This window comes from Lucilia cuprina, chromosome 5, assembly GCF_022045245.1.
Source record: "Lucilia cuprina isolate Lc7/37 chromosome 5, ASM2204524v1, whole genome shotgun sequence".
Classification (NCBI taxonomy): Eukaryota; Metazoa; Arthropoda; class Insecta; order Diptera; family Calliphoridae; genus Lucilia; species Lucilia cuprina.
The window spans coordinates 16,875,136-16,893,253 of record NC_060953.1 but is presented as its reverse complement, the minus strand read 5'-3'; the positions used below and the strand labels follow the sequence as shown (position 1 = coordinate 16,893,253).

Here is an 18,118-nt window from a genome sequence, read left to right as displayed (position 1 = left end):
TTATATTATAGAAATTGCAAACGGATTGACAAACTTATATATATCCTTCTCACGAAGGTGAAGGGTATAATAAAGCGAACTTATAACTTTCTAAAATAATATTATTCAAAATCAAAAGATATTAAATAGAAATTATGAACACTTACTTTTAATTTTAAATAAAATACTAATATTAAAACTAATAACATTATAATTAGACACAATTATCGAACTAGGCTTTTTAAAATTGTATGCAAAAAATTAAAAAAACAATAGAATTTTGTTGTAGTAGCAAAATTAAATGGCAGCTAATGTTGTGTATTTTATTGTTTATTATTTCACTTTTTAAAATGTAATTAATTTAATTAACATATAATAATAATAATTTTTTTATATATAAAATGTACTATATTAATACAAAAAAATAACTATTTTTTATAATCAAATTTAGTCCAATAAAATGCTTATTAAGCTTAAACAAATAAAATTTTGATTTTAAGCAAGTAGTAAGTGTAAAAAAAACAACATTTAAAATTCAATATCTTTTCTTATAAATCTTTCATTATTTGGATCATCTATGGTAATGGTAAGTTCTTCATAAACATCTTGACCCAAGCTTATATCACTATTAATACGAAAATATGGACCACTATCAGCTGGAAAAATAATCGCAAATAACCACAATGAAGACAAAATAAAAAATCCTTTTTAAATACTTACTCTTCATGGGTAAAATTTCAATATCATTTTGTATGTGTGGCTTTCCTTCGATGGCAAATGATGTCCATATCTCTACCATTTTCATAGCCATTTTTGTATCTTCCTCATTTAAATGATGTGTTGAAAATAAGTAAATATTATCATTAGAATGATGTACACCACCTTCAAATGGATAATGTTCATTGCCAAATTCGTAACCAAAGCGAGTATTTGAACCTTCATAATCAAAACTATACAAATAAACGGGTGCTAGATTTTTGTTTAGCATATTCTTAGCCAAAGTCAAAACAGGGGATTTCATGGCTATAATACTGGTTAGCTGAAAAGGGAATTGGATAAAATTAAAGATTTTGTAATGCAAGTGATCATTTGTGTTAATAAAAACCAATATTACAACAAAAATTGTAGCGGGAGTCACGCCTAGGAATCTACTAGAAGTCATTATTAGTCAAATCTTCACGTTACAATCATACGCAAATTTTATACAAAGAAAGTTTACTTCATCATGGTAATTGTAGTTTTTAGGGCTCAAAATGGATAACGACATAAGGGCCGATGTCTACACCGCTAATACCGATATAGTATGAACCTTGATATAGAAGACAGGATCTATCACTATTACTGAATATTCGAAAGAATCCATGACATAATTAACTATTGGAATAGTAAAAAAACAAAATCTTATGACCAACACTTGATATAGGACTGGATAAGGGCAATCTAAGGATTTTGATAGGAATACTAAAGTTACATTGCTCAATTTGGTCCTTTTTAAGAAAGTGGGACAGTAATATATCGGACTATTGTTGGTTATCCGAAGACGTGGGGAAACTAGATTATCTGGGAAGAAGCCCCTTTTTTCATTGATTTCTTCTCTTACATTATGTTCGGTTTTGTTCTTTTTCTAGTGAACTTTATGATCCGGGAGCAGAGTTGGGTCTGCTAAGGGTGAATAACAATCCTAAACCTAACGCTCGCACATAGATTGAAGTAATAGTATTTTGGACAGCTACTTCCTGAGAATGACTTTAGATGTAGTGAAATTGTAATCAAATCAAATCCCTCGTATGACAAGCCTGTGTTAAAATCATCACTTCTTCAGGTCTTTTTCAGTAATTCTATGGAGTAAATTCTACTTCTTTTTCGCTTCTTTGGATGTTCTTTTATATAGGACTGGATTAGGGCAATCTAAGGATTCTGATAGCAATACTAAAGTTACATTGCTCTAGTATAGTAAGTGGGAAGTGGATGGGAAATATGTTCCACGAACAACTAGCGGGACTTAACCTGGATTTTATAGAGAGACTCAGATTCTGTTACATTGTATTCTTTAGGTTATCGACTCGGTGGTAAAAATTCTGGATAGAAACCCCCTTTTTCATTGATTCCATCTCTTACATTATGTTCGTTTTGTTTGTTTTCTAGTGAACTTTATGGTCTGGGAATAGAGTTGGGCCTGCTAATGAAGCATAACCTTCCTAAACCTAACGCTCGCACATAGATTGAAGTAATAGTATTTTGGACAGCTACTTCCTGAGAATGACTTTAGATGTAGTGAATTTGGAATCAAGAAAAACGTCCCTCCTTTGACAAGCCTGTGTTAAAACCATCACTTCTTCAGGTCTTTTTCAGTACTTCCATGGAGTAAATTCTACTTCTTTTTCGCTTCTTTGGATGTTCTTTTTTTTACTGGGTATTAGTGAAATAGTAAAAAACAACAACACTTGATATAAGACTGGATTAGGGCAATCTAAGGATTCTGATAGGAATACTAAAGTAACATTGCTTAATTAGGTCCTTTTTAAGTAAGTGGGACAGTAATATATCGGACTATTGTTGGTTATCCGAAGATTTTGGGGAACTATTTTATCTGAAGATGTTAGGGAACTAGGGAATACAGAATCTCAGTTTGAAGTGACTTGGAGTTATGTTCCAAAAGCAACTAGCGGGACTTAACCTGGATTTTATAGAGAGACTCAGATTCTGTTACATTGCATTCCTTAGGGAACTGAATCGGTGGTAAAACTTCTGGGTAGAAGCCCATTTTTTCATTGATTTCTTATCTTACATTATGTTTGTTTTGTTCTTTTTCTAGTGAAACTTATGGTCTGGGAATAGAGTTGGGCCTGCTAATGAAGCATAACCCTCCTAATAGTATTTTGGACAGCTGGTCTTTATCTCATGGGTAAAAAGGAAAGCATTTCCAATTAACAATCAAAACAACATCTCCATTTTGAAATATAAAATTACGAATTCAACCGATTCTAGGGAAAAATGGGCATCTTTTTCCGAAAACGTCATGATTTTAATGATTATTTACAAAGCTTATGTTCAAAACTATTGAATTATCCTCCATTACTGAGCAGATGGACTACTATGAATATATATTTTCATAAGTAAATGTCAGGCTACTTTCTATGTGTAGCATTTGCTTTCCCAATTTAAAATTAGACTTTGTCGAATTGTTATGGGTTCCAGAACTTGAGGGAATTTCAAGAAAATAAATTGATAATGCTCTTGATCTGTTCTTTTCGGTAATGAAATTTGACTCTCTGCTATACAAGGCATTTACTCTAGATATTTAGATACCTTACGATCACTTCATTTGAACTAATCTAAATTAACAAGTTAAAAACTAGTTCTTTCGACATTGCAAACTTACATCAAAATAGGCGGGTGTGGCATTTTTGTGGTCATTACTATCTAGCAGATTTTTCGAAAATAAAAGTTTTGTTAAAAGATTTTTCGAAAGGCCAGTATTATCCATAGACATGTCTAGTAATCCTTTGGCAAAATCTCGGACACTAACAGTATTAAGATTTTCTATATATGATTTCATTGCATCATAATAGGCTGTAAATAGTTCGAAAAAAAATACAAATAAATTTACTAAATTTTATGTCCAAATTTAACTTACAGGCCAATACAAAAGTACCATCATGTTTAGTAAATCCTGTCATAATAGGCACGGATCGATTAAAATCTTTTAACAAACTTTCTGGTTCAGATGGTAAAATTTCATAGAAATCACCCATAATAGGTGCAAATGATTCCTAAAACAATAAAGCATTGTAAATTTTAATAAATATACAAAAAATTCTTAATATACCATGACCTACCGATTGGGTGACTTCCAATAGTTTAGAAACCTTAACATTTCTTAAACATTCGTAAAGTTCTTGTTTACTTTCACACTTATCACACATCAAATTCGAACAAATTCGTTTAACTTGTTCTAAGGGTTCGCGATTTATAGCCCATGTACCAAATATCGAACCAGATTGTACAATTGATCTCTGAAAATATTCTATTGGTGTATTGGGACTAAATAACAAGACACCTGACATGGCCGTACCAGCGCTTTGTCCAAATATAGTCACTTGTTTTGGATCACCACCGAATAGGTGTATATAATCTTGAACCCATTGGAGAGCTAAAAGTAAATCGCCAACTGGAGCATTACCCGGCATTTCTTCACTGAGCGTAGATAACCATCCTAAAGCTCCGATGCGATAATTGGGCACAACTAAAACAACATCTTTTTCCAAGAGATGTCGTGGAGGATGATCGATATTTGAACCATTATAGAAACCGCCACCATAAATGTAAAACATAACTGGCATTTTAGCTGTTAACTGTAACAAACGATTAGAGATACAAATTAAGACGAAATCATAATTAAATTTGGGTTTTACTTACATTTTTGGTGTAGACACATAAATTCAAACAATCTTCCAAATCCTGTTTCATTTCAGCGTTGCTAAGTTGTGAGATTGTGGTAATAACTGGACAGCGACGTCCGTAAGTTGTGGCATCTAAGACATGACGCCATGGCAGACGTTTAATAGGAGGCTAAACATAATTAGAATGTAAAAAAATAGATAAGTAAATTGATAAATAGATAGATAAATAGATAGATAAATAGATAGATAAATAGATAGATAAATAGATAGATAGATAGATAGATAGATAGATAGATAGATAGATAGATAGATAGATAGATAGATAGATAGATAGATAGGTAGATAGATAGATAGATAGATAGATAGATAGATAGATAGATAGATAGATAGATAGATAGATAGATAGATAGATAGATAGATAGATAGATAGAGAGATACTGAGACTTCCCCTAAAAGACTGGTCCAAAATTAATCCAAATAATTGGTAATCATATAATCATAATCATATACCATTTAACATTGTGATGTCCTAGGTGAAGACCACGTAATCCATCAATACATTACAATGGAGTAATCACAAACTAGTCTCTTGCTGAAATTATGATCCGCAACATGGTAATGCAGACTGTGGACCATATTCTTTTCAATAATAATTTTTGATTTTTAGTTGTAATCTATATTTGTTTATTTAAAAATAAAACAACCTTTGAAACTTGTCTACATACAGCTAGTAAATCCCCTAATGAAATTTACTTATCTTTTTATAACACTCACCTTAAAACGTAATGGACCACGCGGTGACTCAGCAAATGGTATACCGCGAAAACGCATAAATGTCTGCTGAGACCATAATGTTGTCTCGTAATCACCCTGAATCGTGCCCTGATTGGGTATGTCTAACGTTACGGTAGATGGTACAACATATTGATCGCTTGTTCTGCTCAAACATAAAACAACCACGACTATTACTATTACACTCGTGAGTAAAGAATTCATTATTAATACGATGAGTGGTCGCATAACACTAAAGGTTCGTGGTCAACGGTAACGGCTAATAAGTCAATTTTAATTTTATAATTTTGCTTTAATAAGAATTTATTTTGATTTGATAGAGATATTGTTGTTCTCACTTAAAATTAGCCGTATAGACTGATAACTGGATTAGAAAATTTTAGCAAGGAATGTGTGTATAAATAAGCTAACAGTTATTGTCACTCTTTAAATTGTTTATACATATGTATTGTTTGATAAGAAATATAATCTTTATAGTATACATAATTTGTGTAACGTAAATACTCTATGGCATAAAGTTAATATTTGAAATTAAAAACTGATTAATTTTATTGCTTTTTAAAGTGCATTTTGAGAAGACGGGTTTGTTTATAATAATATTTGGTGCGAACAGTTTTTCATAATTCTACAAATGGGTAGAGGGTAGAGTAAACAAATTTTAAATTGTTATTCTAAAATGACAAGCTTTCAATTTAAAATGCAAAATATACCACAGTTTTACTGACGTGGTTTTAGACAGACACCATTTTTCCATTGTAGCTATTTATTATAATTTTTTTTAACTTCGGCACGACAATGCATGTTAAACAGTGTTTATTGACAAGATACAAGTCGAAAAATCTATTTTTTCTGAGTTTTTGTTGTCTGTCAGACAACCATGTCAGTCCCAGAGTGTTAATCCTTATCCAAATTAATAATACAAATACACTAAATAGTAACCGCCATTGTATACTTCCGCTTTAATACAAATTAAACCTACACATTAACAATACCCAAAAATACTACTCTGTTTGATTGAAAAACAACAATAATATTGCAACTCTGTTAATACAACAAATAACAACTGTGTATTTTTTGTGTTGCTCTTGGAAACAAGTAAAAAAATTTTTCAGCACTAAAAAAAATAGTGAAAAATATCCAAGAAGGCGTTTAAATAAATAAAAATAAATACAATTTCTTAATTTTAACATTCTTTTTAACAATATAAATAAATTAAAAGTTAATTTTAACAACACTAATATGTGTAATTGAGAATAATTAGAAGACATAAAATTTTGCTGCCAACAGCGACGTCAATGTATTGAAAAAGTTTCATAGAAAAAACTGATTGCTGCAAAATATTACAAAAACTTGGCATAATTTATGATTTATAAATTTTAATTTATAAAACACAACAAAATTGTTTGATTAATTTTGATAGTGAAAACAAACGCATACACAGAAATATTTAAACAAACCAATACAAAAGCTGCAAATACAAAATATAAAATAAAATTAAGAAAGAAGACAAAAAAAAATCGGCGCTCACGCAAGCGTCTACCGCAATATTATTTCTTGTGTTGTTTTTGTTGCAGTTGTTGTGTGTACAATTCATTCAGTGTTTAACTGTCTCGTCTTGTTGCTGTTTTGTTTGTTGTTGTTTCTGTTGTAGTTGTTGATATTTAAGTACAATATTTCTTTAAAAAAAAAAGTAAACTACTTACTCGCTCACTCACTCACTCGTCAGTAGTTGGGTTAATATTTTTTATCGTCGCTAGTAGAGCAGAGGCAGCAACAACAGCAAAACGATCAATTAAAAGTAGAAGCTATGGGTTATGACCTACATCGTTTCCAGGGCGAGGTCGATGAAGAACTAACATGTCCCATTTGTTCTGGTGTCCTAGAAGAACCTTTACAGGTCAGTCAACTCAATTGTAATTTTCTGCTCATAGAAAAAAACTAGATTTTAATTATGGAAATGTTCTTTCTATTTAGGCTGCTATGTGTGAACATGCTTTCTGTCGTGCTTGTATTAATGAATGGCTTTCACGTCAACCAACCTGCCCAGTTGATCGCAATGCATTAACTACAGCCAACCTACGTGCGGTACCCAGAATATTACGAAATCTTCTATCACGGTAAGTTTGTTGTGTGTGCAACAAGTATTTTTGTATACATTCATTTATTTGGACGTTTTGTCTTGAATATCTATAGTGCGAAGGGAGAAAAGTTACAATAAAAGTATGTATAGCTTCGTTTGGGAGCGTGCATACATACTAGGTTCTATTAGTTTCTAATTTCCAATTGTTTGTCCATATTAAGGAAAACTGATTCCCTCGCCATCTTAAAGTTAATGTTCAAGAACATAATGAATCAAGTTTGCACAATGCAAAGAAGTTTTAAGAACTAAAAGACTAGATAGAGTACCACTTATGAACTGCCAGTCAACATATGACAAAAAATCCTTTTTAATCAAATCAATTTACTTTTTTCACAGACTCTCTATTACCTGTGATAATGCTGCCTACGGTTGTACATTAGTTCTAAAACTCGATGCTCTCAACAATCACCTGGAAGAGTGTGAACATAATCCCAAGAAACCTTTACCCTGTGAAAAGGGTTGTGGATTTGTTATACCCAAAGATGAACTTAAAGATCACAATTGTGTACGAGAATTACGTACAATGATACTAACACAACAGCAAAAGATGATTGAATTTAAAACAGAAATTGCCGATCAAAATTTAACCATAAACGAACTGAAACGTGAATTACAATTATTCAAAGATTTTATGCGTGCTATGAGAGTTTCAAATCCAGCAATGCGTGCTATAGCCGATCAGATGGAACGTGATGAAGTTATACGTTGGAGTAGTACATTGGCCCGAGCACGAGTAACTCGTTGGGGAGGCATGATCTCAACACCAGATGATGCTTTACAGGTGGGAAGTTTTTTGCATTTATTTTATGCTGCGTAGCTATATAATAATTGAGAGTTTTCTTGTGTTTTAATTTTCCTATTATAGATGATGATTAAACGTGCTTTATCCGAATCGGGTTGTCCTCCTCATATCTTAGATAATCTCATGGAAAATTGTCATGAACGACGTTGGCCGCGAGGTTTGAGTTCGTTAGAGACTAGACAGAATAATCGTCGTATATATGATAATTATGTGTGTCGGCGAGTACCAGGTAATTTAATATTTCTCATATCTTTAGTTTAACAAAAGTGAAATTACTAGGAGTGTGTTTTAAGACATTTAAAATAGAGAGATTCTTATCTAACATACATAAGTAGAATTTTTGAATTGTTGAATCTCTTTGTATATATACCAGGAGGTGTCAACTACTTTGTTAGGTTCAGCAGACAGTATACAGTATACTTAAACAAGTATAACTTTTTTTGATGACCTCGTACCAGCTTTCGCCAATATAGCAATATTATTGCCCATAATATCCCCCGGTAATTCTTGAATATCTCGCCATCTCGTATAGAGACGCCCGACATTCATGGACAAGTAGCAAGAAAGGAGATCCACAGGAAGCCAGTTCAGCATAGCGAACAACGCTTTACTGGGCGTCTTCCTAATAATACCTGTTAGGAGAAGAGTCGATTGTCTCATAACTTTCCTGAGAGCGTTTCTGTTGGATGATTTGTCATGTGCATGCCACCAGACAATAACACCATACATCATTATTGACTTTATCACCGCCTCATATAGCCAATGTACATTTCCTGGGTTGATACCCCAAAGCAGGCCTATAGCCCTTCTACAGACATAGATAGGAGAAATAGAGAAATAGGTTAAGTTAGGTTAAGAAGGGTTATACACCGTAAAAACGGCGTATATTCACTAGGAGACCATAAGTTCTATTGTGATTCCCTTCAAGAAGTGAAGACGGAAAACGCTACAACAACAGAAGAATGAAAGAAAATAGGTAAGGAGGATATGTGAAATAAGATTATGGGAATTCTCTGCAGTTCTTTACTTAAACATTCCCCTGAAAAACATCTGTGGGTGAAAGGAAAACGGACCTACATTTTGTCGACCTAGTAGGAAAATTTAATAATTTTCCTAACAGGCGGCGAAACGGTTTAAAGTGACAGGAACGATAGTAAATAACTGTCTCGATTTAGGTAGGACTCGGTTGCATCTAGTAGCTACGGAAAGCTGGTCTCCTGATTTAGATGATGCGGTTGCGATTCGAAGGGCATTATTCTTGCCATGTGGTATCGATAGTATAATTAAGAAGAGAGCAAACAATTAATTGTAGAATTACTAGTTATTGCAAAGGAATAAAGTTTTAGAATCGAAAGTTTAGATTAAAAATCTTAGACCAAGGATGCCTAAGCCCGCTTGGTATTGTTTTGGATTGTAAATGCGCTTAGATATAGCCTGCGTGTGACATATTGCAAGCACTACATAAACCATTCATTAGACAAGCTCATGATTCAACCTCCATCCAGCGTTCTCACTACAATTGGATCTCCGCTCTGGAACCGGCAATTGGTTCTCGTTGTAACAGATAGGTTATACCATGAGAATACAAAGACCAAGACAATCACCCCTATTGCCAATAGAAGTGAAAATTTAGTTCCCTTGAAATTTTCACTTACTTAGAAGGGGAAATTGCTATCTTGTGATCAATTCATTCACTTTTCAATGTTTACAAAATTTCTTCTACAAATTTCACAACAGGGGATTTTTTCATGACAAAAAAGTTAGTGAACGAAAAAAGTGAAAAGGGAACATATTTCACGTTAGATAATGATTGGCGATAGTGGTGAATATCTTACGGCAACTGGTTATCGTTTCATTAGACACCATATGATTATATTTCGGAAGACTACCAGTAGCACAGGTGCGTATCCACGGGGGAAAAAGGGAAATTTCTTCAGACTTGTCGACGTTTTTCGACCTTTACCGACTTATTTCGATTTTCAACAATTTTCGACTGTTTGACTATTTTTGACTTTTTTCGACTAATCGAATTTTTCGACTCTTCGAATTTTTTTTGACTATTTTTGACTTTTCAACTATTTGCGATTTTTTCCGACTTTTCGATTTTTTACGATTTTTCGATTTTTTACGACTTTTCGACTTTTTACGACTTTTTCCGACTTTTTGGATTTTTTTTTTCGACTTTATTTCCAAAGTCGACTTTTCGACTCTTTAATATAGTCGAATTCGACAAAAAGTCGATTATTCGAAAGTCGATTTATAGAACCCTAATATTAATGCGCCTACTCAACACCAGAGGCGCTGCAACACTGTTCTAAAAATAAACATAACGTGCAATTACGGAGTTGTAAATTATTAAAACTTTCTTCTAACCTTCCCCTTCACCACCTTTCTCCACTACTCTATCCCTTTCCAAAGAGTGTTACTTTTCTTTACAAAAAAACATAAATTATAATAATTTTGAGTCAAATGTCCACCATTGACCTATCAATAACACAAACACAGTTGTAGAGTATACAATTGACACAGGATTAAGATTTTTAAAAATTTCCTGATAAAAACTCTTGTCGGTCTGTAGTTCGAGAAGTGGGTCAAATGTCCACATTAAAAAGATCAATAAAACACAGTTGTAGAGGAAGGTTTTTTTTTCAAACTTCCTGATAAAAACCCTTGTCGATCTGTAGTCCTAGATAGGGTTAAATAGATAACACGCTTTAATTTTTTGGAATCTAACAATTTTGACAATAATTTGTATTTACGATTTTATTTTAAAATATGAAACAAAAATCAATATGTGGCATCATCTTCTCGTAATTAATAATTATTTTTCAATTTAAATTTTTAGGCAAACAAGCTGTTTTAGTTCTAAGTTGTGATAATGCTCACATGTCGGAAGATGTTATGGTCGAGCCAGGTCTTGTTATGATTTTTGCTCATGGCATAGAATAAGTAAATTTAATTATTTTTTTTTTGTAATTAAGATTGTTTTGAATGTGTGTATATGTTTGTTATACATTATCATTGAAATGAAAATTTACTTTTGAAAAAAAATCTATATATTATAACGTTTATAAACAAAAGTAATCATGATAAAGGAAAAGCAAAATTAGAAATGAAGAATCTTCTTTAAATAATGTTAATTATTTTTTAATAAGCTGTTTTTTTAAGTAAACAAATACACAATTATACAAACAGATATATAATTCTAATTCAATGAATACCATGACTTTATTTTTTAATAACACATTTTATTTGTATATATATATAAATATTAAACATCATGGCTTTAATTTAAAACAAAAAATGGCCTTTAGATAATATTTTTGCTAATTTTTTTTATATGTTTCGTATGTGCTGATAACAGTTTACGTTTTATTTTTTTAAATTTTTGCTTTATATGTAATTTATTTGTTAAGTTTTTTTCTTTGCCTTTAAGTTTAGCTCAACATCTATTCAATGTAATTTAGTTGGCAGCAACAATATATTATTATTATTATTATTTTAAATGTAAGCGATCTCGACACCTTAAGTGTTTTACAAATATATAATAATTATTTATGCATACATTTATAATGTTTTTGTTTAGTAATATACATAGTAATATATATATACAACGTGCGTTTCAATTACTATTAAACGTTCGTACATACATGTAGGTTTTTTGAATTTAATTTTCTAAATTTTATTTTTGTATTAATCTACAAATTAATTTCTCATTTGCATATTTTGATTTTGAAATTCTAATTGCACTTTTGTTTTGTTTCAATTTTTTTTCTGGCCTCATTTTTCCTTTATTATTACTATTAGTTGGCATTTTTTTCCTATTAGTTCTTAGTATGCGTTACACAAGACTTGTAAAATTAATTAATTATTCTTTTTATAAAGAACAAAAAACTAAAAAAAAAACACATATTATAATAAAATAGTTGTAAGTAAATGATTTATTAGAGAAACGTTATAAATAATAAATATCAATTTAATTATATGAAAATTGTCCTTAAAGTAAAACAAGATACAAAAATAAAAAGATAATAATTAAATAAATTTAATTAATATAATCATTCAATGCCCAATCGATGTTGTATCGTTGTAGCATTGTAAGTCATAAAAAAGTTTTTAAATTTTTTTAAACAAAAACAAAAAGATAACGGGAATACTATACAACCGTACAACACCAATTGTGAATTGAACGATTGTTTTTATTTGCATTTAACTCGATCCAATTGACGCCATTGACCTTATACGACATACGACGATACAATTGTACAACACCGATTGTGAATTGAACAATTGTTTTCCTTTGAAACTAACTCGATTCAATCGACGCCGTTGACCTAATACTACATTGACCGTTCCCACGACAATCGGTTCTTCGCACCGAAACGACTCGTAGTTCAACGAACAACGACCAAGCCATACCGACTTTACACGTGTCGCTGCTACAACAACAACCTAATACTACTTTACAACCGTACAAAACCGATTGTGAATTGAACAATTGTTTTTTTTTTTTTTTTGCAACTAACTCGATACAATCGACGCCGTTGACCTTATACGACAAACTACGATACAAACGTAAAACACCGATTGTGAATTGAACAATTGTTTTCATTTGCAACTAACTCAATTCAATCGACACAGTTGATCTAGTACGACATACTACGTTACAATCGTACAACACTGATTGTGAATTGAACAATTTTTTGTTTGCAACAGTCGACGCCGTTGATCTAAAGTTGGTATAACAGCTAAAACTAAACAATAATATATCTGGGGAACCTATATCAATGTCCAGGCAATTGGAACTCCGCTCCGGAACGACCCGATTGAGAAAATCGGCCAAGGATTGTCAACTCAGCAACAGCTGTATCAACCGGAAGTTTTTTCCTCAGGGAAGAACAACCAGTTACAGCCAACCTGTTATAACAGTAACAACAAAACCTGCATCCAGGTGTATTACTATGTAACTCGATTCAACAGCAAATCTGTTCGAATTTGCATCCTTTTGAGTAGACACAGCACCAGAAACTTATCCTGAATATTAATTTTAACATGTATATGTCTTTAAACTAACATTCTCCACCCCGATCTTAGTCAGAACTAGTCTTGTTTACCGTAGCAGGTTTTCTTCCGTGTTTTCTATGGGCGGTGGGCGACCTCCAAGTACGACATTCATGTGGTATCCTGCGACCGCAGAAATTAAGACGTCTCTATGAGTGTCGTTCAAACCTGATGTATACCATGACTAATCCAGTGGATCCTGTACATATCTGCATATGTTTTTTGGTATATTCGAAGATCTTTCTGATATGCCTTAGAGGAGCATCCAACTGTGTGATGGGATGGTCTAGGCATTGAGCCTGTTGCTTCTTCCGATCTCAGTTGTGCCAGAGCAATTCTTGTTTTCCGCGGAAGATTCTTCTCTATATCTACTATGGGTGACCTCCAAGTACGACGTTCATGCGGTATCCTACGACCGCGGAATTTATGGCGTTTCTATGATTGTCATTCAAAGCAGACGCATTCCAGACTGAATGAGTGGATTCTGCACATATTTGCATATGTTTTCCTTGTATATTCGAAAATTCTTCCTGACATGCCTCGGAGAAGCATCCAACTGTGTGATGTTAAAGTTTGTTTAACTCTTCCGGTGACATCCCGGAAGGAACTGTTTAGTCAACATGACATTATGTTGACTAAACAGGATCTTCATTTCCTAGTGCAGGTGATGTTCCAAGGTAATTTGTATCCAGCCCGTTACAGTCCTTAGGGATGCTTTTTGGCTGCTTTGAATGTCTCTCTACTGGGTATCACTGAGCGAAGGGGACCATAATTAACCACTGACCGAACAATCGTTTAATATATAGATAACAAGGTTTCTTTATTCATGCCTCAAGTGCTGCCGGATAGCGGTTTGAGGACCATAATTCTACAGGGACAGCAATGGTCACAGATAAGATAGCTTAAGTCCTTGAGCAAATCCATATTTATTCACCCTATGTTACCTGGGACAACTTGTTGCCCTTTTATTAGTTACGGCTAGACTGTTTGAGGTTTTGTTAAGTGCTAGAAAGCTAATGAATATTTTAGTTCCAACTTCCTCAATGAAGATACTGCCAGTAACTCTTCCATTTGTCTTCGATTCATCAGTAAAGGCAGTCGAGATTTAAGGAAGTCTATTAGTATAGAATCCATAGAGATATGACACCGGAAATCATTTGTGAAAGACTGTCCGGAACACTTACAGGAGTTTGGAAGTAGATTCAGTCTGACTGTTGTGAATATTGCCACTTGTCTGGCAAGATGATCAACCGATAGCCTTTTGGGGGCACCACATATGTGTAGATTTGCTGATCTTATAACTTTCTTGTTAAAGGTTTCCTGTTTACTGTTTTGTCAAGTAAATTTCACATGACACCCCCATACATTATTATTGGTTTAATAATCGCTACCTTTCTACAGCAATTTTTTCCATGAAATGGAGCGCACAACAGGCCCAATATCGGACTGTATTTCTTCGGAAAAGTATTGGCTAGATATATAGATAGCATAGATACACAATAACTTCTCTTTTCAAAAAGTAGAGAATAATATAAACATTGATTGGTTTATATTATAATAGAAACCTCGATCCAAAATTCTACAGAGCTTAGTCGACTTTTTCGAGTGTCATTATGAGAGTCGACTCAAAGGACCTTTTCGAACACATAACAATGCGAACCCATACAAGATTATTTCATAAATGTTCCAAAACATGTACTTAGAAATCAAGGAAAACTACCAGCTCTACCTTCCTACAATCATGAAGCACTCTAATGTTCGAACATTTTTTTGTTTAAAACACAAGTTTGTATAATTTTGTAACAGAAAAAATCTCTTTAATCCTACAAAATCATCTGTTTTTATAAAACAAGAAAAATACTTTATTTTATAGGAAGAAGTTCACAAATGCATGTTTACATGTTCGTTAGTAAGCGTAAAACGAGTTTCTCTAAAAATATTAATGCAATCCTACATCACACAGCTAAATAAATAGGAAAACGAGTTTGATCACACTCACAATTTAATGTAATCCATATGCCGGATAAATAGAATCGACAGAAAAGTAATACAGTTACTGCAGATAATATTCGTACATCGAATAATATACATTGATGGTATTTATTCGTTCTTTGCATTCAACCGTTGCATACCTCTCACATTTTTCTTTAAAATCCTATATATGCAAGCAACAGTTTAATGTCGGTTTAATGCTGAAGATATAAAAATGTATAAAATGTATTTCCAATAAATCTAGAGAATGTTCGTTAGAAACCTGAAAACCCTTTTCCGTGGAAGACGTGCGAATGAATTATATTTTTTCAATGACAGCTTTAGATAAACGATTTCACCACACCTTAGCCGGAATGGTTAGAAACCTTTCTAAGGAGAGAATTCCTAATGTGATTAGGTAGCATTATGCAGAGAAGACAGAGTCTGAAGACTTCGAAGGGTGCGACATTGTGGCCTAAGAGGATAGAGGTTTAAAATAGAAATAGTCGGCGATGCAGTGGAAATAATACAAATGGAGTTGAGGCAATTAAAAGTAATACTTCCAGTTAATTGGACTCTTTGAATTGTAAAGTTTTAAGAAACTCTTATAACTGTGAACAGAGAAAGTTATTCTGTAATAACATACAAAGTATGTTCCAGACTAAAGTAGAAAGTTCTGAACACTATTTTTATTAATGTGGACAATGCCATTCAAAATGACCACTTCATTCAGATGAGCTTATGAAGGAAACCATTAGTCTTGTGCAGCAGGGATTTTGATATCGCTAACGGATTCATGTTCTTTTATTCGAAACGCATTGACGACTACCAATAGGTCTAGCAGTTCACTAGAAACTCAACCTAAGAACTGATTCGCCCCGTAATTCCGGGATACAGGGGTGCTACCTATATCTCTAGTCTGCCGGGACTATAAACTGGTGATATCAAATGTATCCTCGGCTTCGCCTTAGAATGATTTGACAAGGGGTCCAACCAGAGCACTAGATAATCTGGTACTACGGGTGGCCAGTTGCCCGCAGTACTTGTCCTGGCTGGTCAGTTGGTTGAGGTTTCTTCTGGATCCACGTAGTGGCTGTGGTTTAATACTCAACGGAAAGAATGTTGGTTTAAGGACTGATATATCATATACCGTATAATGGATTGGATAATTCTCTCTTCGAACTTGTCTGTGTACAAAGCAGCATATTTTGGATTTATGAACTCGATCGGCATTTCTTACCGGTCCTGTAGTGGGTCTCCGGTATATGCTGGGGAATTAAAATGGTTGTCTGTCATACCGTAGAGTGATCTTTATGATTATGAGAATAGAACTGATGCGAAAGTTGGTGAAATATCGGGAAAGTCTCCAAATATTAGAGATTAGTATACTTTTTTAAGCTTCTTGACAATTATTGCGATCAGTTGAATTTGGAAATTCCTACATCCTTTGTCATATAGATCAGTTCATAAAAGAGGGATCCTGATCCATTTTGTTTGGTATTTCAGACTTCCAAATATGTCTCTAGGTGCTGTTGCCGAAACAATAAGACTATATCAGTAGTGTGGTTGAGCGGGCTTATAGAGGTTAAGCAATGGAATGGGTCATTAGATGATGGGGATTGTATTTTGAATAATGCAATCTTTAATGGCTTTATTTTCTTTAGACTAGTGATTGTTCTTTTCTTGTCGGGGTGTGTATTGGGTTTGAGCACATGTTGCCTCTCATTCCGCAACAGGCTATGACAAGAAATTAAATAGCTCGAGTACTTCATCAAAGTGGTCCGGCAAAGCCTGAGTTCTTCACAGAAGGATTCAGGGTTGCGTGGTAGACAGCTCACAGGATGAAAAAGACCATCGTAAAAAAGGCCGCATTGAAGGATTCAGGGGTGCGTGTTAGACCGTTTTCAAGTATACCCAGTGAATAAAAAAGACCAGCTTGAAATAAGGCCGTCATGGCAGGTGTTTACGTAAAACAATCGACATTCGTAAGAACTATATCTTCCAGTGGATGAAAAATACCATCGTGAAATAAGACCGTCATTGGATTTGTATACGTAAAGCAAACGACATTCGTAAGAACTATATATTCCAATGCAGAGAATTCTGTACACGAGTCTTTTTACTTTTCACTTAATTGAGATGAGCTTATGGCGGGAACCATTAGTCTTGTTCACAGGCAAGACAGTCTCAAGAACATTTTGCAATAACTTTCTTACTGCAGAGTTTTTAATATCTTAACAGTGATTTGTTCTCTTCGAAACACATGGTACGACAACGAGATCCAGAATCCAGAGGATTCTATTCACGTATCTTTTTACTTCATTTAGATGAGCTTATGACAGGAACTATTAGTCTGTTCACATGAACTCTAGAACTTTATGCATAAACTTTCTAACAGCAGAGTTTTTAATATCGCTAATGGGAGTGCGATAGGAGTGTTGTCCAACAGAAATCGGGCCGTAAGAACTTATTGCCTTTCATACTTCTTTATGTGGACCAATACTTATTTTCAACACTAATTTCTTTTTAACCATTGGTTCTAATCATGTTTCGAATTACCCAATGCTGATAAAGTGTAATGTGGATCCGTGGTACTGATGGCTAGACAGAATTTCGAATGGAAAACTTATCAGTATTATTATAATACATAATTTAAAATAATGCTTTGAACATAAAAAAATTTTGTGTTAACCATACTAATAACTAGTTCTAAAACCGTTACCCATAACAGATCTCCTTAACTAAACGAGTTTTATTGAGAGCGGCTGTAAATACATGCATACATGCGTTGTGGGCTGAAATCAAAAGAAAGAATATTAAACAATCGATAGTTCTCTGCAGAACCAAAAATAAACTATTTTCAGAGTAATATTGAAAAATAAACTGTAGTTTTATTGTACTTTCAAGTTCAAGAAACTTTAATGGATTGATTTTAGAAGCTGTCTGTCGGGTTCGTTAGTTAGTTCAATA

General features: G+C 33.3%; 2 protein-coding genes across 3 annotated transcripts; one reads left to right on the top strand and one right to left on the bottom strand.

Annotated features, from left to right (window-relative positions):
• Positions 1 to 263: 263 nt before the first annotated feature.
• On the bottom strand, positions 264 to 5,517 carry LOC111687653 (glutactin). Its single transcript, XM_023450109.2, has 7 exons — positions 5,157 to 5,517; positions 4,399 to 4,551; positions 3,819 to 4,334; positions 3,617 to 3,752; positions 3,362 to 3,552; positions 700 to 1,018; positions 264 to 635 (listed from the first exon to the last, which is right to left on the bottom strand). The coding sequence occupies exons 1-7, from the start codon at positions 5,400 to 5,402 to the stop codon at positions 508 to 510; spliced, it is 1,689 nt and encodes a 562-aa protein (XP_023305877.1). The 5' UTR covers positions 5,403 to 5,517; the 3' UTR covers positions 264 to 507.
• Positions 5,518 to 6,290: 773 nt separating this feature from the next.
• LOC111687655 (E3 ubiquitin-protein ligase NRDP1) lies at positions 6,291 to 12,071 on the top strand. 2 transcript variants are annotated; one of them, XM_046952722.1, is made up of 5 exons: positions 6,291 to 7,071; positions 7,149 to 7,291; positions 7,651 to 8,098; positions 8,180 to 8,345; positions 10,962 to 12,071. In XM_046952722.1, exons 1-5 carry the CDS (start codon positions 6,982 to 6,984, stop codon positions 11,063 to 11,065), a joined length of 951 nt encoding a protein of 316 aa, XP_046808678.1. In that variant the 5' UTR covers positions 6,291 to 6,981; the 3' UTR covers positions 11,066 to 12,071. The 2 variants fall into 2 exon arrangements, with proteins under 2 accessions (XP_046808678.1, XP_023305878.2); XM_023450110.2 differs by having other exon boundaries at positions 6,293 to 7,071; positions 7,651 to 8,095; positions 10,962 to 12,069.
• Positions 12,072 to 18,118: the final 6,047 nt, after the last annotated feature.

Coding starts and splice junctions, on each gene's coding strand:
- LOC111687653 (XM_023450109.2), bottom strand. CDS start 5,402: ATGCGACCACTCATCGTATTAATAATGAATTCTTTACTCACGAGTGTA. Junction 4,335..4,398: donor TATGTGTCTACACCAAAAAT/GTAAGTAAAACC, acceptor CGTTTGTTACAG/TTAACAGCTAAAATGCCAGT. Junction 1,019..3,361: donor CCACACCCGCCTATTTTGAT/GTAAGTTTGCAA, acceptor TTCCCTTTTCAG/CTAACCAGTATTATAGCCAT.
- LOC111687655 (XM_046952722.1), top strand. CDS start 6,982: ATGGGTTATGACCTACATCGTTTCCAGGGCGAGGTCGATGAAGAACTA. Junction 8,099..8,179: donor CAGATGATGCTTTACAGGTG/GGAAGTTTTTTG, acceptor TTCCTATTATAG/ATGATGATTAAACGTGCTTT. Junction 8,346..10,961: donor TGTGTGTCGGCGAGTACCAG/GTAATTTAATAT, acceptor TTAAATTTTTAG/GCAAACAAGCTGTTTTAGTT.